The 26,227-nt window shown below is 32.5% G+C and overlaps 1 protein-coding gene across 3 annotated transcripts; it reads left to right on the top strand.

The window, feature by feature from the left end:
• The first annotated feature begins 736 nt into the window (after nt 1-736).
• LOC146914738 (type IV inositol polyphosphate 5-phosphatase 3-like) lies at nt 737-25,989 on the top strand. 3 transcript variants are annotated; one of them, XM_085717492.1, is made up of 14 exons: nt 737-832; nt 1,910-1,975; nt 19,907-19,938; nt 20,076-20,205; nt 21,295-21,357; nt 21,454-21,526; nt 21,638-21,742; nt 21,837-22,674; nt 22,876-23,060; nt 23,283-23,391; nt 24,213-24,352; nt 24,788-25,015; nt 25,403-25,813; nt 25,919-25,989. In XM_085717492.1, the coding sequence occupies exons 2-12, from the start codon at nt 1,936-1,938 to the stop codon at nt 24,996-24,998; spliced, it is 1,926 nt and encodes a 641-aa protein (XP_085573618.1). In that variant the 5' UTR covers nt 737-832; nt 1,910-1,935; the 3' UTR covers nt 24,999-25,015; nt 25,403-25,813; nt 25,919-25,989. The 3 variants fall into 3 exon arrangements, with proteins under 3 accessions (XP_085573618.1, XP_085573620.1, XP_085573619.1); XM_085717494.1 differs by lacking the exons at nt 737-832; nt 1,910-1,975 and having other exon boundaries at nt 19,715-19,938; XM_085717493.1 differs by lacking the exons at nt 737-832; nt 1,910-1,975 and having other exon boundaries at nt 19,715-19,938; nt 20,037-20,205.
• The last annotated feature ends 238 nt before the right edge of the window (nt 25,990-26,227 follow it).

The raw sequence follows: 26,227 nt of genomic DNA, 5'->3' as shown, positions 1-26,227 counted from the left end.
CAAAACGAGCACATCATTTTTTAAATATAATATTTACACAATAATAATAATAATAATAATAATAATAATAATAATAATAATAATAATAATAATATCATCTCTCAACTAAAAAATAATATGCATATCTTTTTTTTTTAGAAAATCAACAAATTATATTAATATTAATGGATATGCAAAATAAAATATATTTTCTGCTAACAAAATATATACCTTTTTTAAAAAATATAGCTTTAACATATATTAATATACATATTAGATGTCATTTTTTAGTTTTTAAGTGTCCGAGTCGTCGATTCAATCCGATCTAACCTGGTTCAATACGTATAAAAATTTAATCTTAAGACCGAGTCATCTAACTAAGTTATTCGGTTTGATCCGGTTCAGTCATGCAGTTCAACCGTTGACTCAGTGGTTCGACCATTAACCCAGTGACCCAGCACCCCTACCGAGTCGATGACCGAGCCGAGTTTTAAAATTATGCTTTAAATTCCTTACCATATAACTGAAGGCACAAATTAGCATTTACTATTGTATAAAATTGTATCCCTTAAAATGTGGGAATGTTTTGACACTAGCTAGCTTGTAACATTACACGTATGTATATACCGACAAGGATCTGAATCTACGTGTATCATGTATTGTTTTCGTATTTTTGTATTAATTAATAATAACCATGGCAGGTTAACAATTTCAATTGTATAAGAGAAGAGGCTCAAGAAAAAAGAGAGCCCACAAATTCAGGTTCTCTATGAAAGAAGAAATTTGGCATACAAGACCAACAAAAGAAATTAACACAATACTACGTTCTTTGTTACTGGAATCTAAAGAAAAGGTATGATTTAGTTAATTATCTCCATTCTTCATCATCATCATCATCCTTGACATAATCCTCTATGTTTGATTGATTTACATCTTTCAGAATATTTTTCCATTCTTAATTTTCAAAGTTATTATATTAGGTTTACCTTATCCTTATAAAACCGGTTTATAAAGTGAGAGAAATCACTATTTATAATCTTTTATCAAAAATGATATCATTTTTATGTCGGACTTAGATTTTTCTCAATACATCATCTCATGTTCAACGTTATTAGATTTAATGCATGTATATAAATGATGGATGGTCACAATCGATAAACTATATTATCATATTAGATGTTAAATATTGAATCTAATTCATTCTAAGAAAATATATAGTAGTTGGTTAGAAATTTATTAAACTACTTAGAAATACTTTTTTTTTTTTTGAGGAAACTACTTAGAAATACTTATAGAGTATATAAGTCTCATTTTATATTCTGATGTAATTACTTCTTCTATTCTATCAATACAATTTTAAGTTTCAGTAATCTCTTTTACTGGGCTCTACCATTGTTTCTAATAAAAGCAACCAATTAAGTACTTTGTATTTTTCACTAAGAAAATGCTTTGTTTTGAGATGCATTTCGAAGTTTATTAAGAAGATTGGTTCATCAAGGCTATCATTTTCTTAATTAAATTACGGTTGCATTTGAGTTGTATTTTGTTGTCTAGTCATTTGCTTTGGCTACTTTTTTTCTTCTTTTGATATATTGTTATAATAAGTATATTTTTTTTAATTTTATTCTTCTTTTGGTATAATTTAGTGGTAAGATTATGTTTTCGTAATTTCAAGGCACAAAGTTGAATTTTTTGAGTATAAAAAATGGTTATAAAATAGTCGTTAGTGTTAAAATTTAATTTCTCAATTCTCCATTTTTTAAATATTAAACTACCATATTAATATATACTTAGTTATCAAAACGAGTATATTTGTTTTTTTTTTTTTTTGAGGGGAAAACATGTATATTTGTAAAAATGAGTAGAAATTGAAAAGTAAAAATAATATTACTTTATTTATATATTTATTCGTTTGTTTTGACATTTTCAGACTTTACGGCTTAATTTGTGCGAGCAATGAGAATTGTCGGTTCAAGACTCAAAAATAAAATTGACGGTTAGTCTATTTAATATTAATTATTGAGGAGTTTCATTTATTAAAGTGTTTTCAATCGCAACATAGTGTTGATATATGTTATATTCCCTCTATTTCAAAATATAGGCCGTTTTGGTGAGAAAAAATTTCTCAATCTTTTTTACTCTATTTTTTTAATTCTTCAATTTATTTTTCTCTTACTTATAAACTAACTCATAATATATCCTTTTCATATAAAACTAATTGCATTTTTTAATACGTGTGAAATAGTCACAACGTCATATAATTTGGAACAGATCGAGTATATATATAACAATTTGTTTGAGGAGATATCCATAAAAGATGTATATGAAAAAACATTTATTGAACCCCTTAACTCTAACTAATTAATCTCTTTAAAATACTTAAATAATTAATTTTTGCAATTATGCGTGAATAATTACTTAATTTAATTTATTGAAAAAGGTTTTATGTGCAAGAAAAAGTGGTAATACTATTTTTTCTAATAAAAAAATAAATATTACTGGTAATATATTAAAACCACCGTCAAATTTATAATTATTCCACCGCATAATAAATTGGTAGTATTATCTGTAACAAAAAAAAAATTATTGATAAGTATTATCCATAACATCCAACAAGGACAATATAACTTGAATATTAAATTTATAAAAAAAAAAAAAAAAAAAAAAAAAGAGAGAAACAAAAAACTTGAACATCAAATTTTGGTCCATAACGAGGATGTCTTCTATATTCATGACAAACCAAATTAGTTACAGTATATAATAAATTCCCTATCTTTTCAACATGACACTTGAACCCACATCTACCTTCACAAAAGCTAACTGACCTATACACTTTGTTCACTTTTTAAATTAGGATTTTGAGACAATATAAAAAGAAAAAAGCTGATCAAAAGTACTCATAGATCCTTAATAGCATAGGGCAAAGGAATTATATGAATATTCTTAGAAATCGTGTTGGCCGGGTCTAACATAACGTCACAAAACTGGTTTGTGAGGTGAGTATTGTCCCCACTTAATTATAAACACATTGACAATTCACATCCTACCCGATGTGGGATTCTTAATTAACACACTCCCTCACGACCAACACTATTGGACTGGGTTCGTGGACATAAATGGTGAGTGGCCCGATAGCGGAAACCTGATAGCAGGTAACCCAATAGATCTTGAAGAGGTTATGATATCATCTTAGAAATCGTGGTTAGGCTTAACACAACCCCACAAAACCGGCTTATGAGGTGAGGATTGCCCTCACTTATAAACACATTGACAGGTCATCTCATATGCGATTTAGGACTCTTAACAAATATTGCATGTAGGTAGCTAATAAGTGGAAAATAATTGGATAAATAAATATGGGAGATGACATGAAATAATGTATGTGAAAGCTTCACATCTCAACATGAAGCATACTGTGTGATCATGCTTATAATGAGTTGTTTGCTTGTTTGGTAGCAACAATTGGGTCCATATAATGCGTTGTACATTTTAATTCCCTCAAATCATGCAATCTATCGAAACTATGGTAAAGAATATTTTCATGTTATGTCGGATGTTATGTACAGCTATCTATTTCATGGAATCACAATTTCTATGATGATATTTTTTTTTATACAAATTGTGAGACCAACTGATTAACACCTTTGATTAAATAAAATAAATAATTAAATAAACAAATAAATAAATAATTGACACCACAACTTACCTTGCGGTTTGGGTTGGGGTCTAAATAAACTCTTAGAACTTGTAAGGCACCTAAATCAACAATTGCTTTCAAGTAATGATAGTGGATAAAGATTGTCCATCACTTATAAATATTTGAAATATATCTTATTTAATGTGAGACTTTTTAACACATCTTATTGTAAAAAAAATTAAATAAATAAAAACACGTCTTTTCTATACCCACATCTAGAACATGACCTGGTACTCTTATAAAAGGTGGCCGAGCAAATATTTAAATAGACTTTGATAACATCTTAAAATTTAAAATTAAGGTTGTATATAAGGATAAATCTAAAAAATATAAAGTTTTATAAAAAAAAAAATTAAAATAAGTTGCATCAATACAAAAACTGTTTCGCTTTGCAACCAAAAAAATACAAAAATAACATTCTGTAGAAAAAAAAATAACATTGTTATACCTAAAATTTAAAAATATTTTACCATCTATAATTATGATTGCTTTATCTTACAAATCTCTCTCTCTCTCTCTCTCTCTCTCTCTCTCTCTCTCTCTCTCTCTCTCTCTCTATCTATATATATATATATATATATATATATGTATGTATGTATGTATGTATGTATGTATGTATGTGTAGACATATATATATATATGTATGTATATGTAGACATGTATATATACATACATACATGGGGTTTGCTAGAACACACCCACTAGTTTTTATGTGGGAGTGTTTTAGCAAGTAAATAACTAAAAAGTGGTTAAATACACCCTAAGGTGTATGTTGCTATAACACACCTTCTAACAAAAACAAGTGGGTGTGTTCTAGCAAATCCTATAGGCATTTGCTAGAACACACCCACTAGTTTTTATGTGGGAGTGTTTTAGCAAGTAAATAACTAAAAAGTGGTTAATTACACCCTAAGGTGTAGCTTTGCTAAAACACTCCCACATAAAAACTAGTGGGTGTGTTCTAGCAAACCCCTACATATATATATATATATATATATATATATATATGATTGAATACTTATTCAACAATTTATCTATTATACAATTGGATATTTGATTATTCAGAAAATTCATCACAAAGAAACCTTTCAAACGTTATAATTGTTATATACAATTCAAAATCGAGGTCGACGATAAAAAAAAAAAAATCATTAACACGTATTATTTTAGTTTCTACGAATATTTTCAAAAACAAAATTGTTAGTCTAACACATACCACCAATTTATCAATAGAAGCGTACAAGAGAGGAAATTGGACATACATGAACCTTATCAATACAAGCATTATCCTCTCTATGCATATTAAGGGGAAAAAGAAAATCATAGATCTATCAATCATGACAAATATGCTTTCGTGACAAAATTGTGTGGAACAAATAACATCACATGCATGCATCGGATCCAGAATTAATATAATTCAGCTTGCCACCTGAATAGGTGGTTATGCATGTGTTTGAATGTGAATACATATAGTATATGTGATTTGTTGGAAATTATATGAGAAACATTCATTAGACAAATTGAAGCATGACCGTACGACAGAATTTTATTTTATATACACATCATCAAACTTATTCATATTATTTTCTTTGAATAAAGAGTCACTATATTATTATTACTAGATAAAGGGTCTTGTTAATAAGTGTTTCTGTGACACTTTTGAACGATTCCAAATTAAGAAATTTTTCATTTAAAAAATCAAATGTGTCAATTTTCAATACATCGATTATAAAGATTTTCATAAAAACTTATCATTTAAGATGCTTAAAGAGTGTCTCATAGGCACTCGTTAACATTTCTCTTCCTAATTTTTTCACCTGCACCTGATCTACTTTCATTACTACAAAATTAACAGGTCTTCTTTTTAAATGTTCAAACCACCTAAATCTAGTTTTTACCATCTTTTTTTACTATAGAAGATGCCCTGACTCTCTAATGTTGTCGTTTTAAGTTTATCATGTCTAGTCTTACCACACATCCAATTCAAAAATTCACATCTCTACTACAATTGCTTTTTGTTTGTGTCGGTTTTTACCATCCAACATTGTATTCATACAACATTGTCGGTCCTACCGTTGTACGATATATAAAAAATTTCCTTCAACTTAAGCGATACTTTCGCATGACAAAAACACCTGAGGGACTCCATCATTTCAATCATCCAGCTTGGATTTGATGGTTTACATCTCCTTATATTTCTCTATCATTTTGTATTATAGATCCAATCTATTTAATCCATAAAACTTATGGTTTACATCTCTAAGCTAGAAACGCTTCACCTACCGCTAAATTTATAAATATATAAATATTCAATAGTCAATCTATTTGTTGGAATTAAATAACAATCAATCTATTCAAAGATTAATTAAATGGTACCTATCTGAGTTGATGAGTTCGTGTGGTTTTATCCCATCTAGTTGTTGAGTTGCACCACACTTACAGGTTGGTTAAGGCGTTATACGGTTGTAGGGTCGTAAATCCTAGAGTGGTTTCGTGCGCATTCATTATCATAAATGTTGTCCCATCCATGAATCTTAGAGGTTCATCAATTTACCCTCTCTTGATAGTTCTAATAACCGAGTCAGTTATTGTTTCCTCTACCATTTATCAAGGATGTAAAGGGTCAAATTACTTGTTTTCTTATGTATTTCTATTGTAAATTCATTGCAAAAATCACACCAATAAAACTTGATTTGTGGAGTAAATAAAACCAAGCAATCAAATCAAGTGGGTGTGTGACAATATAATTCAAGCAAAAATAAACAGCAAGTGATAAAGGAAGAAGGATAACACAAAGAATCTGTATACCCAATTCGGTCCAATATTGACCTACTCTGGGGGAGAGAGCAGCTCCCCGTTTCACTATAATGATGAGTTTCTTTAACAAAGAGATATCAGAGGGTTACAAGAATTAGTCTTCAAACCTAATTCTACCCAAGTCCCAATCTCTTCCCGTGACCAAGAAACTCAATCCTAACAGTGTTTTGATCAAGGTAAATCAAAACAATCCCAATCCTAGTGTTTGCCAAGAGAATTTTCTATAAACCCTAGTTTGTTTGTTGGCTTCTAAACCCTGTTTTTCTCCTCAATATTCATCTGATACAAGGTTTATATTTATAGTAAAAGTATCCTTCAAAGAATGGAACGAATCCACGCTGAAATATGTTTCTGTTTTTCTGCATCAGCGTAAAATCGTACTACGATTTCGCCATACCGTGCTACAATTTTTTCCGAATGGGAAGTGCCAATTCTGGTCCAAAAATCGTGCTTCGATTTTGGCAGCTTCCCAAAATTCAATTTTTAGTCACTTTCTACATTTATCCACCTTGACTCTAAATTAGTGATGATGTCAATATAACCGTCATCACCTTGCTGCTCTCTCCATCCTTCATCTACTCTTCAATGAAGTTGATCAAGTCCAAGCAATGCTTGAACCTTGATCTTGGCAATGATTTGGTGAACATGTCTGCTGGATTTTCTTTTGATGCCACTTTCTCCACCATGATCTCCTTTGTTTTTATCATGTTTCTAACAAAGTGCAACCGGATGTCAATGTGTTTTGTTCTTTCATGATATACCTGATGATTTGCCAAATGGATTGCACTCTAGCTATCACAATGTATCTTCACATACCCTTGACTAATCCCCATTTCTCCAATCATACCTTTCAGCCATATGGCTTCCTTGACCCCTTCAACAAGGGCAATATACCCAACTTGAGTTGTTGAAAGTGCTACAGATGATTGTTGATATGCCTTCCAAGTTACTGATGTACGGAACAATGTAAACACAAATCCTGACAAGGATTTTCTAGTGTCTATGTTATCTGCACAGTCCGCATCCACGTATCCCTCCAAAGCATCCCTTCCTGGTTGTGACCTTGTATACTTCAGACCACCTTTCAAAGTTCCATTCAAATATCTCAGAACCCACTTCAAAGCTTTCCAGTGCACTTGACCCAGATTTGCCATAAACCGACTTATCACACTTATTGCATAGGATAAGTCCGGTCTACTACAAACCATACCATACATGATGTTTCCAACCCCAGTTGCATAGGGAGTACCCTCCATCTTTCTTTTCTCTTCATCGGATTGAGGACACTTCTTTATTGATAACTTTGTATGATGACCAAGAGGAGTGCCAACGACCTTAGAATCTTTCATTCTAAGCCGCTCCACCACTTTCCTAAAGTAACCCTGCTGAGATAAGAACAACTCACCTTTGTTTCGGTCCCTCATGATATTCATACCAAATATCCTCTTTGCATTACCAAGATCATTCATCTCAAATTCTTCATTTAATTTCTTCTTGAGCTTTTGAATCTTTTGCCTGTCAGAACTTGCCATAAGAATATCATCTACATAAAGGAGAAGGTAGAGAATGAATTTCTCATTCCTTCTCATCATGTACACACAACTATGATAGTTGTTTCTCACAAAACTAGCCTTTACTAAGAACTCATCAAACCAATGATACCACTGCATTGGACTTTGCTTCAACCCATACAAAGATTTCTTCAACAGACAGACCTTTGAATTATCTTCTACGAAACCTTCTGTTTGTTGTATATAGATAGTTTCTTCCAACTCTCCATGTAGAAATGCGGTCTTCTCATCCATTTGTTCTAACTCAAGATCATACATGTCAACAATCGCCATAAGTATTCTTATTGAACAATGATTTACCATCGGTGAAAAGATTTCGTTGTAATCAATCCCTTCCACCTGAGTAAAACCCGTTGCTACAAGACTTGCTTTATACCTTGGTGCTTTGACCCCTGGTATTCCTTCTTTCTTCTTAAACCCCAACTTGCTTTCCACTACCCTTTGATTCTTAGGTAATGAAACAAGTCTCCAAGTATGGTTCTTTTCCAATGAAAATATTTCCTCATTCATTGCCTTCATCTAGTCCTTGCTTTCTAATGCTTCCCTGAAGTTCTTTGGTTCTGAGTCTTTTCACTTTTTCAGCTGCATTTAAAGCATAACATATAAGGTCAGCATAACCGTATCTATTAGGGGGATTTATTTCTCTCCTTTGCCTATCTATTGCTAGCTAATAGCCAGGATTAATTATTTCTTGGTCTTCACTCTCATCAGGTACTGGAGTATGATCCTTCTCTTCCCTTTCATCAGTGGTAGGCTCCACCTCAAACTGAATTTTTTGTACCCCATTTCTGAGCTTGTTTCCAGGTCTTTGCACTTCATACTCATACGGGTCTCATCAAAAGTAACATCCCTGCTTATAATAAATTTTGATCCTCCAGGTTCAATATTCCACAGTTTGTAACCTTTTACAACTTTAGGATAACCAATGAAAACATACTTCACAACTCTAGCATCAAGTTTGTTCTATTTGACATGACCAAATGCTAAAGCTCTGAAGACTTTCAAATTATAGTAATCTCCCACCCCAAACCTCCATAGATGTCTTGAGATTTATCCCTGTTGATGGACATCTGTTAATCAAATATGTTGCAGTGCTAACAACTTCTCCCCAAAAACTCTTGGACAATCCACCTCCCAACAACATACACCTCACACGCTCTAGAAAGGTCCTATTCATTCTTTCAGCTAGACCATTCTATTAAGGTGTGTATGCCACGATTATGACTCTTTATACCTCGTTTCCTGCAAACACTCATTAAATTGCTTTGAAACAAACTTCAGGCCATTGTCAGTTCTTAACACTTTTCAGTTTAGTTCCAATCTGATTTTCTACAAGTGTATGCCATTCATTAAATTTTCCAAAAGCGTCACTTTTATTCTTCAGAATGTAAACCCATACCATTCAAGAATAATCATCAATAATAGACATGAAATACGAACCTCCCCCGTGAGTTTTAACTGATGTTGGATCCCAAAGATCCGAATGAACATCCTCAAAAGGCCAACTAGATTTATGCACGCCCACCCCAAACTTCACCTTGTGTTGTTTGCCTAACGTGCAATTATCACAAAAATCTAGTTTGTTCAATTTTTCGTTCTCTAGAAAACCTAGTTTAGCCAGCTCAACAAAACCCTTCTCACTAACATGACCTAACCTCAAATGCCACAATTTAGTTGTGTCCAAAGTGTCTACACTAGCAATTGATGCATGAGCTATAACAGTGGAACCTTCTAAAATATGCAAACCTTGTATTTTTGACCCATAGCTATTATTAATGCACATGAGAAATTCTCATCATAGCACGTTTAATTCTAATACAATAACCTAGACCATCAAACATGCTTATAGATATTAATTTTCTCTTAAATTCGGGAATATACCTCACATTTTTCAAAAGGAAACCACGATCATCAAGCATTTAGAGACAGATAGTGCCCATACTTTGAATTTTGCAAGCCTTATTATTATCAAGGCGTACAACTCCACCTTCTTTCAGCTCTAATGTTTCAAAGTACTCTTTTCTCGGACAGATGTGATAAGAGCACTCAAAGTCCAAGTCCCAACCCTTTTTAGGTTCCTAACTTATCGCACTCAGTGCTCCAGCACTCTCACAACCTTCCTCTTCACTTGCAATTTGAACGGATGAACTTCCACTTCCATTGCCCTTTCTCTTAGGACAATCCTTCTTGAAGTGACTTGGAGTGTGACAAATAAAACATTTGTATTTTGTTTTATCACCACCACCCTTCGACCTATATTTCTTGCTATTCTAATTTCCTCTGTTTTCACTTCTCCCCTTGAGACATTCAAGCCTTCTCCACTATCATCAACCTTCAACTCCTTGAATTTGGTTAACTCGTGGTTCTTAAAGTCGATTGTACTTCCTCCGAAGTGATAGTACCCTTTTTGCCATAAAGCATTGTATCCTTGAAATTCTCAAAGGACTTAGGTAAAGCACACAGTATGTGTAAGGCTATATCCTCGTATTCCAGATTCACATCTATGTTCGCAAAATCATCAATAATCTTATTGAACTCCATAAATTGCTCCATTATAGGCTTTGACTTTTCCATTCAGTAAAAGTAGAGTTGCTGTTTCAGACATTGTCTATGTGCCAAGGACTTGGTCATGTACAATGAATCAAGTTTATTTCACATAGACGCATTAGTAATCTCCCTTGCTACCTCTCTCAACACCTTATCCCCAAGACACAGATGATGACACTGACCGCTTTATCATTCATTTCAGTCTTCTTAGCAGGTGTCAGATGCGCAGGCATCCGTGCTTCTTCCTTCAATGCTTCAACACACCTTTGTTGAATTAGAAATGCCCTCATCATTACCTTCCACAACGCTAAGTCGTTACTACCGATAAACTTATCAATATCCAACTTCGAACCCATGATACTTGATTATTGATTTGATCCTTGCCCCACGGTGGGCGCCAATTGTTGTGAACTCGTTGCAAAAATCGCACCAATAAAAACTTGATGTGTGGAGCAAATAAAACCAAGCAATCAAATCAAGTGGGTGACAATATAATTCAAAAAGATAAATAAACAGCAAGCGGTAAAGGAAGAAGGAGAACACAAAGAATTTGTTTACCCAGTTCAGTCCAATATTGACCTACTATGGGGGAGAGAGTAGCTCTCTGTTCCACTATAATGATGAGTTTCTTTTACAAAGAGATAACAGAGGATTACAAGAATTTGTCTTCAAACCTAATTCTACCCAAGTCCCAATCTCTTCCTATGACTAAGAAACTCAATCCTAACAGTGTTTTGTTCATTGTGAATCAAAACAATCCCAAGTCTATTGTTTGCCAAGATAAACCCTAGTTTGTTTGTTGGCTTCTAAACCCTGTTTTTTCTCCTCAATATTCATCTGATACAAGGTTTATATTTATAGTAAAAGTATCCCTAAAAAAATGGAACAAATCCACGCTGAAATACGTTTATGTTTTTCTGCATCAGCGTAAAATCGTACTACGATTTTGCCAGATCGGGCTATTATTTTTTCCGAATGGGAAGTGCCAATTCTAGTCCAAAAAACGTGGTACGATTTTCCAAATCGTGCTACGATTTTGACAGCTTCCCAAACTTCAATTTCGAGTCGCTTTCAACAATTTCAATTTCACTAATTCGGGTGGATTATCTATTGTTATTTTAGATTCTTCCTAATTTGAGTAAGTATTCATTGTTATCTTAGGTATGACACCTCCCTAATTCGAGTGATTGTTACCGTTATCTCAAGTATACCCTAATTCGGGTGAAGGCTTTAAATATTTATCATAAAAAAATTAAATAGGACTCGTAAAATATTTGAATAAAAAGACTTAAATTAAATAGATCTATCAAATAAAATAGAGGTTCATCATAAAATCCTCCCCAATAGACTAAGGATGAAGCTCATAGTGCTTGTCTTCCTCTTGAACCGATTCCTTCCGAATGAGAATTTGTAAATGAGAGGAGTTGTATTTATAGGCATGTTTCTAAGTGGGTTTGGGCTGAAAAATTGGGCTTTTCCACCAAAAAGTAGCAAAAATCAGTTATTTCTCGTAACAGCACACTGGTCCGCGCAGATGACCCAAGGGCGTATGAGTGTATTTTTGCGCACCCAGGGGTGCCTAGATCACACCTTGAGGCGTACATCACTATTTTCTACGCGTAATCACTCGTTTCGTCGTCTTTTGGGGTGTTTTCTTTCCATGGAACTTTGTCTTTGGACTTGGATAGAATTTCTCCTTCTTGTAATGTGTCTTTAGAAGCCTCTTGAGTCTTCGTTCGTTGTCATCCCAAATTCTCATAAGATTCTTTGCTTTTCCGATTTGCATGAATTTGCCTTGACTTACATCAAAAATACCTTGTTTGGTTTTGGAAAATCTAGAATTACATGACTCAAAATAAAAATATTACAAAATGTCACAAAAATTATAGGCAATTGTTCTAAAACTCCTCTAATTTAATAAATATTATTGTGTTTTTTTAACATCGATTGGTTTCATTTTGTTAAAACCTCACTAAAATGTAAATTCTCATAAGCAGTGGCGGAGCCCTTCATGGGCTGGGGTGGGCCAACGATTATAGGTCTATTTTGCGAGATTTTATACAATTTTGTGTCGGTTTTAGGTTTTGGTTGATCTAAATTCCCGCAAAGTGGCATAGTGGCCCACCCAAAAAACTTAAATAATTCAATTATAGGTCTATTTTGCGAGATTTTATACAATTTTATGTCGGTTTTAGGTTTCGGTTGATCCAAATTCCCGCAAAGTGGTGTAGTAGTCCACCCGAAAAATCTAAATAATTCAATTATAGGTCTGTTTTGTGAGGCTTTAAACAACTTTTCAACAGTTAATTTTAGTGGCCACCCTAACTTTTTTTTTTCTCGCTCCGCCATTGCTCATAAGTTAGCTCACTATTTTTCTTTTGGAACAACTCTTCAAGTCTCTCAATATTTTTCCCTCAAATCTCTTTCTATGAGTGAGGATGAGCCCCACTTCTAATTATTTGCTTCAATTGTTTCTCAAGTGCATTAAATGCATCTTGGTCGGTAAATGAAGCAACGTACTTAAAAACTTTGACATTAAGCACCAAGAATAAATTTCTTTTTCAAATGTCTGCACCGCAGTTTGAAAACTGTATAAAATATCCTTTTGCTGGACATGCTTTTCAAGGTCCCACAAGCTGTAGAAAATATTCGCAATTTTAGAAATACTTTTTTTCTTGAATGTTTTTGAAAATGTTATATAGTGATGCTAATGACTGATTTTAGAGCTCTTGTTAAGTTAAAAAATGAAACAAGTGATAAATTTTATGTGCAAAAAGGTTAATTTTTAAAGTTTTAGATGTTTCTCCTCAATTTCCTCAAAAAAAAAAATTTATTTCAAAATAAGTTTTAAGATCTTGAATGCAACATTTCTTATTTTTGAGATAAATTGTTGAATGACTTATTCAATCATCCGGTCCCTTAACTTAATTAATTGTCTCAATTTGGTCCCCTAACTATAATATGTACCAATTTGGTCCTCTATGTTTTGCTTCTTTACTAGTTTTAGTCTTTTCTGGTAGTGTCTCTCAAAAACACGTTAACTTATTTACCAATTCTGTCCCCTATGTTTTGCTCCGTTATTAGTTTTAGTCCTTTCTGTTCATGTTTTTTTGAGAGAAACTAACAAAAAGGGCTAAAACTAGTAACAGAGCAAAACATAGAGGACTAAATTGATACAAATTATAATTAGGAGACCAAATTGAGACAATCAATTAAGTTAAGGGACCAGGTGATTGAATAAACCTAAATTGTTTTTGTTGGATTTCTTAACCAATGTCTTTGTAATTTTTCTAGAGTATATAATAGAAATAGTGTTCTTCTAAAAAAATAGACGTCGGTAGTGTTATGTGATTTTTTTTGAAGAAGAAAAAAGCATTACCTAAAAAGCATCACAAAGAAATAACTAATATAAAAACAATGACTTTCAAGATTAGTTGTTTTTTTATCATATATTATAGAGTAATATTATTTGAACATACAAAAACTAACAATTATTTCATAACTAATATAAAATTTATCATTTAAAATTATTGATGTGACTATAAAAGGGAGAAATAAGTAATTAAAAAATAACTAATATTTTTTTGTCAAATAACTTAGTGGTTAAAAATCCACATTTTGGTGAATAAGTGAGTGTTTAGAGTTCGAATCTCGGTCCAACATATATTATGCATGTTTCATGTTCCTATCAACTGAATTAATTGATAGGACAAATAAAATAGTATCTATATGGTATGTGGTAATGGAGAGTTTGAATTTCTTGTTTCAAATATTTGAACCTTCAAACATAAACAAGTCTGTACTACGCCACACTCCAAATTAGTCTGAGCAATAACCTAACACTCTTTGTTTTTTTGCTTCTCCTTTGTTACCAAATAAAGCTTGTCATGTAAACTGCTAACTATTAAATTTTGAAATAAAAAATGAGAAACTTGTGAATAAATTTCTTATCACTAAATCTAGTAAGTAAAATAGAGATGAAGTTCTCGTATTTCTTCTCTAAACACATCATATCCTTAATTTAATTTTAGTTTTGTTGTTTCATTTGTTTTTTTTCTTAATTCGAGCCGAAATCACCCCAACAATTTTAGATGTGTGGAGCAAATATCTATGACAACTATTAACCAAATAATCTCAAACAACAACAACTGATCTAATCTAGCAACTTATTGTAAAGAAAATCTACAATCAAAACAAGAATAAAAAGATAAAGAAAATAGATGAACAAAGACACAATATTTGATTTGCCAGTTCGACCCTAATTAACCTACGTTTAAGGGAGAGAGTAGCTCCTTGATCCACTATCAAGGATATCCACTAAATTTATATACTTGTTTCCCTCTTACAATCACTCAATAATTTTAACTCTCCTGTTGTTTTCTACCCTTAGAATCTCACTTCAAAAGGCGTCAACCATTTTCAACGAGTCATTTATTTTGATTTCATGCAATTACACAAAAAATTGAGAAAAATCTTTTTTTTTTTTTGACAAAAAAATTGAGAAAAAGCTTAAATAGAAGACAAAAACATAATAATTTTTTGGCACACTCAACAATTTTTGCATACATTTTTCATTAAACAATCAGATTCTACTGAAGATTTGCTTATACAAAATGAGATTCTAGGAGATTTCAACATTGTATCGTAACCTCTTGTCTTTACACCAATTGAGTTATATATACTATGAATTGTGCTTTCACTTATTTTGATTTAACTCACCTTATTGGTGGATTATACAATGGTTGTTATGTTGGAAGCTAATGATAGTGCGTTTAGTTGCTCCTTACGTACATGATCACGATTTTGCATTTATATTCTTCCTTACGTACATGCGTTTAGTTATCATCTTGGTGTGGTTAAGTGTGAAACATGTGGTTATATATGCTTTGTTTTTCAATTAAGAGTGATCTTAATTGAATAATTGGTTTCAACCTCTTGACCCAATCCCCAACATTTTTTTTCTTCTCATATACTAAAAGTTTAAGTGAAATGCTAATTAGTGCTTTGTAAGGAATCAATTGTAGTATTCTATCGGAAGTTGTATAGTAATCTCTTAAAAGCATAAAAGGTGTCATTTTCAACTTCATACTTTCTTATTCTGGTTTCCTTAACCGGTATCCTAGGGGTACCAATTAGCATGACCCAAAGTTTAAAACATAGTGGAGTTCTTGTTATTTGGTTTGGTTCGTAGAGTTCTTGTTACACAAGTCTTTCACGGATTAGTTGTTAATGCTCTCTATAAATAGAGAGTTCATATAGTTTATTTGGTACATCGAAAAAGGCTTCTCGATTCTTTTTCTTTTCTACTCCCTTTGACTTTTGTTAACGAGCTGTTACTTTTTTCCTAACATTTTTTGAGTCTATCGATTTTGAATGGTATACATACCGTATTTGAGTGGCAATATAATAACCATATTTGAAGGTGTAATTCTTGATTGATTTTCTACAAGGTGTAGTAAATTGTACTGTTTTATCCTAAGGTGACGCGGTTGATAGTCTGTCATTCATAACCTTAGGAAGTGTCGCGAAACGTTTAAGCTCATAACTAAACCAGGCAATATTTTCGATGATAATCTTTTCAAGGCATTTTCGAATGCAATAATTAACAAAAGTTTCGTACCCTTAAAATCTCTCCCCCAAAGACATCAACAAAATTTCGCAAGAGTCTCTTCTTTTAATTCCACGAAATTACACAAAAACATAGTGAGAAAAAGCTTAAATAGAGGTCAAAAACTCGTGCCACTCGCATGGCGCATGACTGGACATGCCAACCACATACACTCTCCGGTCACTAATATAAGCAAAAATCCACTTTTTAGATACATTCAATTAATGATGTATGTGACATATAATAAAGACCACATACATCATTAATTGAATGTATCTAAAAAGTGAATTTTTGCTTATATTAGTGACCGGAGGGTGTAACTCGCAACGGGACACGTGCCTTGCGCATGAGGCACAATCAAAATTCTTCCAAAAACACAGATCATGTGCCTAGCTTTTCTAAAATCTTCCCTTTTACATATCGTGAGATTTTAAGTCACATTCAACAATTTTAACATACATTTCTTTAACCAATCAGATTCTACATATAATTAACTTATACAAGAAGAGAATATAGAAGATTTCAACATTGTATTGTAACCTTTTGTCATTACACCAATAAACTTATAGTATGCATTGTGCTTTCACTTATTTTGATTTAACTCACCTTATTGGTTGATTATACAATGGTTGTTATGTTGGAAGTTAAATATGCATATAAATGGATCCTTAAAAAAAGGAACGATAGTGCGTTTAGTTGCTTCTTACGTACATGATCACACGATTTTCCATTTCTATTCTTTGTTATATCATCTTGGTGGTAAAGTGTGCAACATGTGATTATACTATATTCTCTGTTTTTCATTAAGAGTGATCTTAATTGGAGTAGTTGGTTAATCAAACATATGTTTGCCTCTTATATACTAAAAGTTGATTTCCTTTTTTGGTTGGAGAATAAAAAATATGAATTTAAATATGTAGGCTATGAATTGTAAAGTAAGTTTGGTGCCTAGAGTAAATCTCAACCACTAATTAAGGTCTTAAACAATTGGCTTAGGTGCAAACTTTCATCTATATTAAAAGCACAAGTGTTATACCTAGAGTGAATCTCACTATAAACAAATAATTGTGTTGAAGCTTGAGAGGCAAATTTTTGGTTTTTAGCTTTTAATATAATATCACTATATTTTATTTATATTATTGAAATTGACAAGCTATACCATAGCCCATATTCCCATAAGATAGGGTTAGTCAACAATGATTGGTTGGACGTACACACCACTCTTTTTCATCCTATTCAAGCATAATAAAGCTCACACCATATAGTATGAAACCAGAAAAAACAAAAAAGATAAAAACAGTTAAAGTTTTGATATATATTTTATAAAATTTAATTATTTATGGGATTTTTTTTTATTAAATAAAATTATATGCTTGAACATTATTAGATTAGTTTAATATAAAATAGGGTTAATCGTGTTTTAGTCCCTATAAAATTACAAGTTTTTAAGTTTAGTCCATACAAATTTTTATTCATTTTTAGTCCATATTTGCATTTTATAAGGACTATTTTGGAGGACTAAAAATATTTATTTTTTTGTAAATTTTTTAAAAATAAGAATTATTCTTACAAACTATAATATTATATAGGACTAAAATTATCATTAAAATTTTATAGAGATTAAACTTAAAAACTCATGTTTTTATAGGGACTAAAAACATATTTAACCATATCAAATAAAATAAATACGAATTAATAATAATTAGACATATAATAGCAACATGCTGTCTAACACACACTATATAATTAATTGAAATCCAACTAAGAACCACTAAATCATGTAGGACCTTTGAGATGATTCTGAAATATCAAATTTCATAAGTTTGAATGCTAATCATGTTTGGATCTAGTTACACTACTAAAAAAGCAAAAATTAGCGACGGAAATTTTGAGAGGGAAAACATGAAATCCCTCTCTAATTTCGTCACTAAATTTTGCGAACAAAGAATTTGTGAGGAATTTTATTTTTTCCGTCACTAATTTCCCTCTCTAATTTTGCTTTTTCTAGTAGTGTTAAATGGGTTAATTTCTCATAATGTGATTACCATGTTTTAAATTGAAATGTTCATATTTAGTGTTCGACTGTGCCACTACCCGAAATTGAAATGTTCATATTTAGTGTTCAACTGTGCCACTACCCGTGGACTCTAGTGATCTCATGTTCATGGAACAAGTGGGAAAGTAAAAATATCTTGAGTTTGAGAATTCTTGTAAGAAAGTCTACTATGTAGGACCTTTCACAAGACATTGAAATGTGCTAGCTTCACCCGAAATTGAAATGTTCATGTTTAGTGTTCGACTGTGCCACTACCCGTGGACTCTAGTGATCTCATGTTCATGGACCAAGTGGGAAAGTAAAAATATCTTGAGTTTGAGAATTTTTGTAAGAAAGTCTACTATGTAGGACCCTTCACAAGACATTGAAATGTGCTTCCAAAAAGTACTCTCCCTAGATATGTTTTCTGTACTACACCAACCGCACTTTCTTAACGTTTTTTTTTTGGTTACACTTTCTTAAGGGTTTCATTTCACACAATGTACCAAAATAAACTCCAAATAATTTTTGAAACAAAAACAAAAAAACTCCAAATAATTTAACCACTTGCATAATCCAAACCTCAAGTTATACTCCACTTTCCCTAAAAAAAATTATACTTCACTTCATGCATAGAATTTTGTAGATCTATCAAAAAATCTAATGAGTTTAACCTAGAATATTCCACACACAAAAAAGTCCAAAAAATATTAAGTAAAAGTTGAATATACTCACAACCGTATATGAAGCACTTAAAAAAGCTGTGCTGGACCACACTATTATTTTCTAAGCTAAATCAATTCATTGTTTATTTTCCTTTGGAAAAAATTGTGTATTTATTTTATTTTATTTTTGCTTGTGACGAAAAATTCTTTGTTCTTGTTAGTAAAATGTGATTTTATTTGTCCATGTGAGTGTAGCTCAGTTGGTAAGGACAATGCATATTATATACAAGATCTAGAGTTCGAACTCTGGACACCACAAAAAAATATAATTCTAGGGTTCGAACTCTGGACACCGCAAAAAAATGTAATTTTATTTTAGTATTAAAAATATTATATGCAAGATCCAGGGTTCGAACTCAGGATACCACCAAAAAAATGTAATTTTATTTTAACATTAAAAATTTTGATTTAATGTTTTAACACCATATAAAAATAGTTAAGAAAAAGTACTTGTTAACATTTTTCATTTTGATATATAAAAATAGCATCTTATACAAATTAAGTGTTCACATCAATTCTGTAAAAGATAAAAAAAACGTTCACATTAATTTTGAAGTCCACATAATATTTATCATAGAAAATTAACCCAAATTCCTTGTCAACCCATTTTCCTTAACTAATAAATTAACCAGTCTTAATTCTTAATTATAAAAAGTTATATACTTTAATAACTCAAATTTTTTATTCTTCCAAAACCTTTATAAAAAGTGAATTAAATTCCCCAGTCAAAACCTCAATCTTTACAAAAATAAAAAACAGAACATTTATTTTTCCAGCTTCAACTATCATTGTTCTATTGTGTTGTTGCTTTCTCTGAAATCCTCAATCTTTGTCCCACTTACACAAATTTTGTTCCAAATCACTGTTTCTTTTATTATTGTTCTTAATAAATAAACTTTGTTAATTTTTCATGCAAATTTTCAACAGTGATGAAGCAAAGGACACAGAACCACCAACAGGTACACTTTTATTTATGATGTTTCTTTGTTTATACATTTGTTGTTTTTTTTTTTTTTTTTTGGGTTTGTTGATGATGGAAAAGAGAAGAAAATTGCAGAGAAATTGGGCTGAATTGTTGTGTTGTTCATCAATACAGCTTTTCTGGGCAAGAGTGGTGATGCGTAAATGGCTTAATATTGGTAGCAATGAATCTGATTATAGTGCTGATCCTGAAGATGATGATGAGTTTGATGAAAATGATGATGAATATGATGATGAACATGAAGGTTAGTGACTCATCAATTAATGATTCTGTATTTTTTTTTTTTCCATTTTTATGAATTTTTAGTTGTTGAAAGATTCTATTTTGATGATTTTGGAAATGGGTTATGGTTAATTTTGTTAATTTGATTAAATTTGGAAAGTTATTTTTTTAGTAAATATTCAAAGTTGGTGGTTGAAATTGTTGAGCTGTATCAACCTAGGCCTCCAGATTGTAATATTTCAAAATGATCCTTGAAATTGCAAAATGTTAATCAAGTTCGGCCTTTTGTCTGGATCTGTCATCAACGACTCCCTCCGATCTCATATATAAGTAATGAATAGTTAATATACTTGGTTTACAAGTATACCTGGCGATCAAATTCACTTTTATATGTAAGATTGGAGGGAGTACATCCTTGACATTGTTCACTTTTTTTGATTCGGACCATCGCCGGCTACACACGGAGTGTCCCCATGCTGACAACGTAAGACTAATCTCTGCTCACCTGGGGACCAAGTAAAGGTTGGCAAACACATTTTTTAGCTTTACGAGAATCGGCCTGGGAGCACCAGGTTGATCCCCCAAGTCCTAGGGCAGGTTACTCCACTGGGCCAAGCAGTGTTGCTTCTGATATTATTCACTTAGTTTCAAAGTCGTCCTTGATATTACCCACTTAATGTTACTATAGTTCTTACAACTACTAACGGAGGGATGAATTGTAATAAAATTTTGCCACTTTACGTATCATTTTAGAATATCGATAATGTGAGGACTAGATTGATACAGTCCTATAATTTTATGGGCAAATCTGGGTATTCACTCTTTTTTAATTCACCAATAGTATCTCACGGGAAATGACCCTTTCCCCTAAACTATTCTGTTTTAGGCTAGGAGGTAAGTAAAGTCTGATCATCAGTTGTTTTTATCAATAGGGTCGTACTTGGATACTAGTTTGGAAAATTGAGAATTAGGGTGTATTTTGCAATTATCAAATGATTCGAGAACTGAGAGTTGAGATTGTTCCTGTGAATTATAGGCTGTGTTTATAATTCTTGTCATTTGGAATTCGTTGTTGTAGTCTCAATTTGAGTTTGGTGTGTGATGCTTGCAGTGTGGGGAAGAAAGTCACGGTTTATGGACAACAGAGGTTTTGAAGCTCCGTCTGAATCAAATGGTAACATTTTCAATACATGAAGCTCTGATTTATATTTGTTCAATTTCTCCGATGTTTTTTTCTCTATAATTGCTTAAATTTCCTTTTGAATTACAGACTTTGTTCCAAAGTTAAGGAAACAGAAGTCGTCAACTTATAGATCTCAGTACATAAACACAAAGGAACTGAGGTGAGACACTACTCTCATCATGTTTATATAACAAGCGCGAAGAACACAGTTAATATGGTTGTATAGTCGAAGCGTCTCATATCTGGATTATGGTGTTTATCTGACTCCTAGGGTATGTGTCGGGACATGGAATGTTGGAGGAAGACTTCCACCTGATGACCTAGATATTGATGAATGGCTCGGTGTCAATGAACCAGCTGACATCTATGTCCTCGGGTAAGTTCTTCACCGGTTATACTTCTCAAAGTTTTATATCATGCATATCTAGACTTTCCGATTTGTTTGATGAAAGGGATGTTTACACTTGCAGTCTTCAAGAGATTGTACCCTTAAACGCTGGTAATATTTTTGGTTCCGAAGACACTCGTCCTGTTCCAAAATGGGAGAATATTATTCGGGAAGCACTTAATAGAGTCAGACCTTCAGTAACGAAAACAAAATGCTTCAGCGATCCTCCATCTCCGTCAAAATTTAAGCCATCGGAGGATGACCCTGATATAGAAGAAGAAATATTATTCGAAAGTGACAGCGACATTGGCGAAGAAGTTCATCCTTTGGATGAAGAACATATTATTTGTGATGAAAGTACTACAGGCGACAACATCAACACAAGTTTATTGGCTTCCGACGCTGCTGATAGTGCCAGTGTCAACACCAGTGAACCGGTTAAGATTGATTATAAAAGACAGTTTTCTTTTCCGAAGAGGTTTGATTGGCCGCAAAGTCCACCAGAAAACATGGATGCATCAATTTCCCAAAAGGCCAAGACACTAACCAGAATGCTTAGTGGATCTGAAAGGATCGGTTTGAGCTGGCCGGAGCCTCCGCTACATCTGCTCTCTCAGAGAGTATTGGACAGACCAACTTCTTTTAAATCATTCAAATCCTTTAAGTCGTTAAAATCATTCAAAACATATAATTCTTTCAAGTCATTCATGGATGACATGCCGGGAATGGGTTTGCTTCCTGAAATTGACCTTGAAGCCTTAATGAAGCGGAAAAGAAGATCTCCGTATGTAAGGATTGTTAGCAAGCAAATGGTTGGTATTTTCATGACTGTATGGGTTCGTCGGAGCTTACGTAAACATATTCATAATTTGAAGGTTTCAACTGTAGGCGTCGGCATTATGGGCTACATCGGTAACAAAGTATTTTCCCTCTCTTTAGACCATTACTTTTCCCCTCGATATTTATTTTTCCATCTACCGTACCATGTTTTCCTGGCATCATTCATAAAGTTGGTCTCGTCTTTATATTTCAATTTATCATATTTTTAGCAAAAGTTTTTAAACGGGGAAATACCAATATTATCATTGCACGAGCTCATAACAACTTTTTTAATTTTCCAGGGATCAGTATCTGTCAGCATGTCGATATATCAGACACTTTTTTGTTTTATATGCACCCACCTTACTTCTGGCGAAAAGGAAGGAGACGAGCTTAAACGAAATGCTGATGTTCATGAGATCCTTCGCAGAACGCATTTTCATTCCCCTTCTATTATTGGACTTCCTAAAGGAATCCTCGATCACGAGTGAGTGCACGCCTTAATAACCATAGCAAACTGACTTGTTATTTTACATCTTTAGAACTGTTGTAGATTTTTACACACTGAATGTTTGCTTCATGCACTGAAATACTTGTTCTTTGTTTCTTCACCGTATAACTTAATTCTTTTGTTTCTGTTATGTTACTATAATTGTGTCTTTAAATGTTTGTTTTTACAATTGCTTAATCAATTTTAATTTATTTGCAGAAGAATAATTTGGTTGGGTGATTTGAATTACCGTATCAACTTATCATGTGTGGAAGCAAAGGCTCTTATCTTGAAAAAGCAGTGGTCAAAATTGCTTGAAAAGGATCAGGTACCGCAGAAACTATTGCATGTACTGTTCAAGAGCATTCATCTAGAGCACAGCTTATAATGTTAACTCATGTTTTCGACCTGATTGAGTTCAAGCTTCATAGAAAACTTTTCGATCCCTTGTTTATATCGAGCAACTAGTATAAACTTCTTCAAACATGTGCTTTCATTCAAATGATATCTTTTAATCTAACAAGCTATTAATACTTCTAATTATGTGCATTACTTGAATTATAATTTGAGATATGTAGTTATTGCTTCTGGAGCAGATTTGGTTTGAGCATATAATTTTGGAATGCATTCCTTAGACTCATTGGATTGAAGAATTGTTGAGTTGTTCCAGATTGAAATAATAATCTGAGACAGGCCAACATGAATAAATGAGGATAAGTTAGGTGGTATGTATGGAGTGGAAAATGAAAACCGAGTCGGTGGTTTCTGTTTAGAAAATAGTTCCGAGTTAAGGAACTTTGTTTCATTGAAAATAATATTATTTTATACTGCCATAAATATGAATCAACACATTTTGCAGCAAGCGTTTTCTTTCGAAAGCAGAACATTTTCATTTTATATTTAACAATATATCCTTGCTGCACATACATATAATGTAATTTAGAAAACCGTTGGTATCTATATCCATGTCAATATTAGATTTGTTTATCGTATGGTTCCTAACTGGACCAAGTTGGATAACTATGCTCCGTAATACATGTAATTATTCAACTTTGTTCCATGAACTATGAAATGTGAAAAGCTCCAACTTCATAAAATGAACTCAAGTTTTAAGGTCATCTAGCTGATTAGTAAATTGATATTTTACAGCTGATGCGAGAATTAAAAAATGGTGCATTTGGAGGATGGTCAGAAGGGGCGTTAAACTTCCCACCAACGTATAAATATGAGATTAATTCAGACAAGTACTACGGAGCCGATCCCAAGGCTTCAAAGCGTACACCAGCATGGTATGCTTTTTTTTAACCTCAGACTCTTCTTCCATGTTTTCGCATCCTATGCTTTTATTTTTATTTATCTGGTTTCTAAAGAACCACATTTCATGTTTTAAAAGTTCTCGGTAATATCTGAGTTAATCATCATGTGGCCTGCACTTTATGTGCTTCCTGTACAAATCTAATAATTTCTATTAAAAAAAAAAAATACAAATCTATAAGCAAAATTAGATGTTTTAGATTTAGTACTCACTTTGGTCCCTAAAAGTGACATGCGGTGTTTGCTTTTATGGACATGCAATTATATTCCATGATTAGGTTGATGCAAAATATTGTCTGAATATCTTAATTACCATTTTGGATTATAGAAAATGTTTTAACTTCATTGTGTGCTTCAATCTAACTTCAAGGTGTAAGAGTTAGAGGTGTTGATGAAAATTTTCGTTTCAGGTGTGATCGTGTACTTTCATATGGCAAGGGAATGAGATTACTGAGTTACAGACGGACCGAGCTCAAAATATCGGATCACAGACCCGTGACTGCGACATATATCGTTGAAGTTGAGGCATTCTCACCTAGGAAGCTACAGCGAGCCCTAACATTCACTAATGCAGAGATTGAAAATGAAGAAGCCATTACAAGTTTAATAAGTTGGAAATAGCTGCTTAGTTTGAACAAGTGAGTTATACCATATACAAGCATACCTTGCATGCTTGAGCACATGTTTTGATATGAGTTGGGCTACTTTTTCTCGCATTCGAACGCATTATGACTGATATTATAGAAACTATGATCTCTAGATTCTCGTGGACAAGAGTTTTCACCGTTAAAACCAAAGTTTCCATAGGCTGAGTGAACTATTCTCACATATTTTAACACCGTCTTGTCTTGAAATAATTGAGTTTTTTAAGCAATAGCTTATATAAATTGAAATCACTTTTTTTGATTTCTCAGAATCAGCTCGAGTTCATTTCTCATATTTATTTTACTTTGTTTATTGATCATTTATAAAAAAAACAAAAAAAATATGTCCTAATGTAGACTCCTATTCTACCTTATGTGCAGGGATTTGTAAAGGAGATTGAGTGTTTCCAGAATATCAATATCAAGGAGCATCAGTTATAGCTGCTGCAACTTCTAACACACAGATTGCCAACCACTAAATATAGATTCTTTTTTTCTTTATTTTATTTTATTTTATTTTCCACTTCTTTTAAAGTGGAAATAGTTTCATTTTTTTTTGTCTTTCCAATAGGATTTAGGTTCAAATGTTTGAATGGCTGTGCCCTATATATATGTATGTACTTGTGTGATTAAGGTGTGCATGTTTTTTTGGTCCGGAGTCGAAGTGACAAGCAACATCTGAAACCTACACATACAACTGCAAGGTTTCAGATGCGAACCTGGGTGAAGGTGTCCAACCTAACAATATCAACATTGTGAATTTGTCATTTGAGTTCGGTCTTACTGACTGAGGTGTGTATTATATGTAGGTTTCAGATGCGAACCTGGGTGAAGGTGTCCAACCTAACAATATCAACATTGTGAATTTGTCATTTGAGTTCGGTCTTACTGACTGAGGTGTGTATTATATGTAAAATGTTTAAATGAGTGCTCAACATGTTTATAGAAATAAAGGCTTGTTTTCCTTTGACTAAGGTGATCTTCCTGCTTTTGACATTCCTTTTGTTTGCTAATTGCTATATTAATTTATCCTTCTTTGCATTTTCATAAGAGATGTATAAGCTGAATGACTCCTTTTAATTTAATTGGGTGAAAAGTAAGTTTGACCTGGTCCTATATATTATAAAATTCCTTGAAAAATATATATTATAACTTGGCTTTTTTTATCTCAAAACCATGGATTGAGAAGTACAACTTTACTAACTT

This window comes from Medicago sativa, chromosome 6 (assembly GCF_051527215.1).
Source record: "Medicago sativa cultivar Bolivia chromosome 6, Bolivia_mono, whole genome shotgun sequence".
Classification (NCBI taxonomy): domain Eukaryota; kingdom Viridiplantae; phylum Streptophyta; class Magnoliopsida; order Fabales; family Fabaceae; genus Medicago; species Medicago sativa.
This window is presented reverse-complemented; position numbering and strand designations above follow the sequence as displayed.

Excerpts from the sequence above, each read along its gene's own strand:
- LOC146914738 (XM_085717492.1), top strand. The coding sequence starts at position 1,936 with ATGAGAATTGTCGGTTCAAGACTCAAAAATAAAATTGACG. Across the intron at positions 22,675-22,875 it reads TGGGCTACATCGGTAACAAA|GGATCAGTATCTGTCAGCAT; the intron begins GTATTTTCCCTC and ends TTAATTTTCCAG. Across the intron at positions 23,061-23,282 it reads AAAGGAATCCTCGATCACGA|AAGAATAATTTGGTTGGGTG; the intron begins GTGAGTGCACGC and ends ATTTATTTGCAG.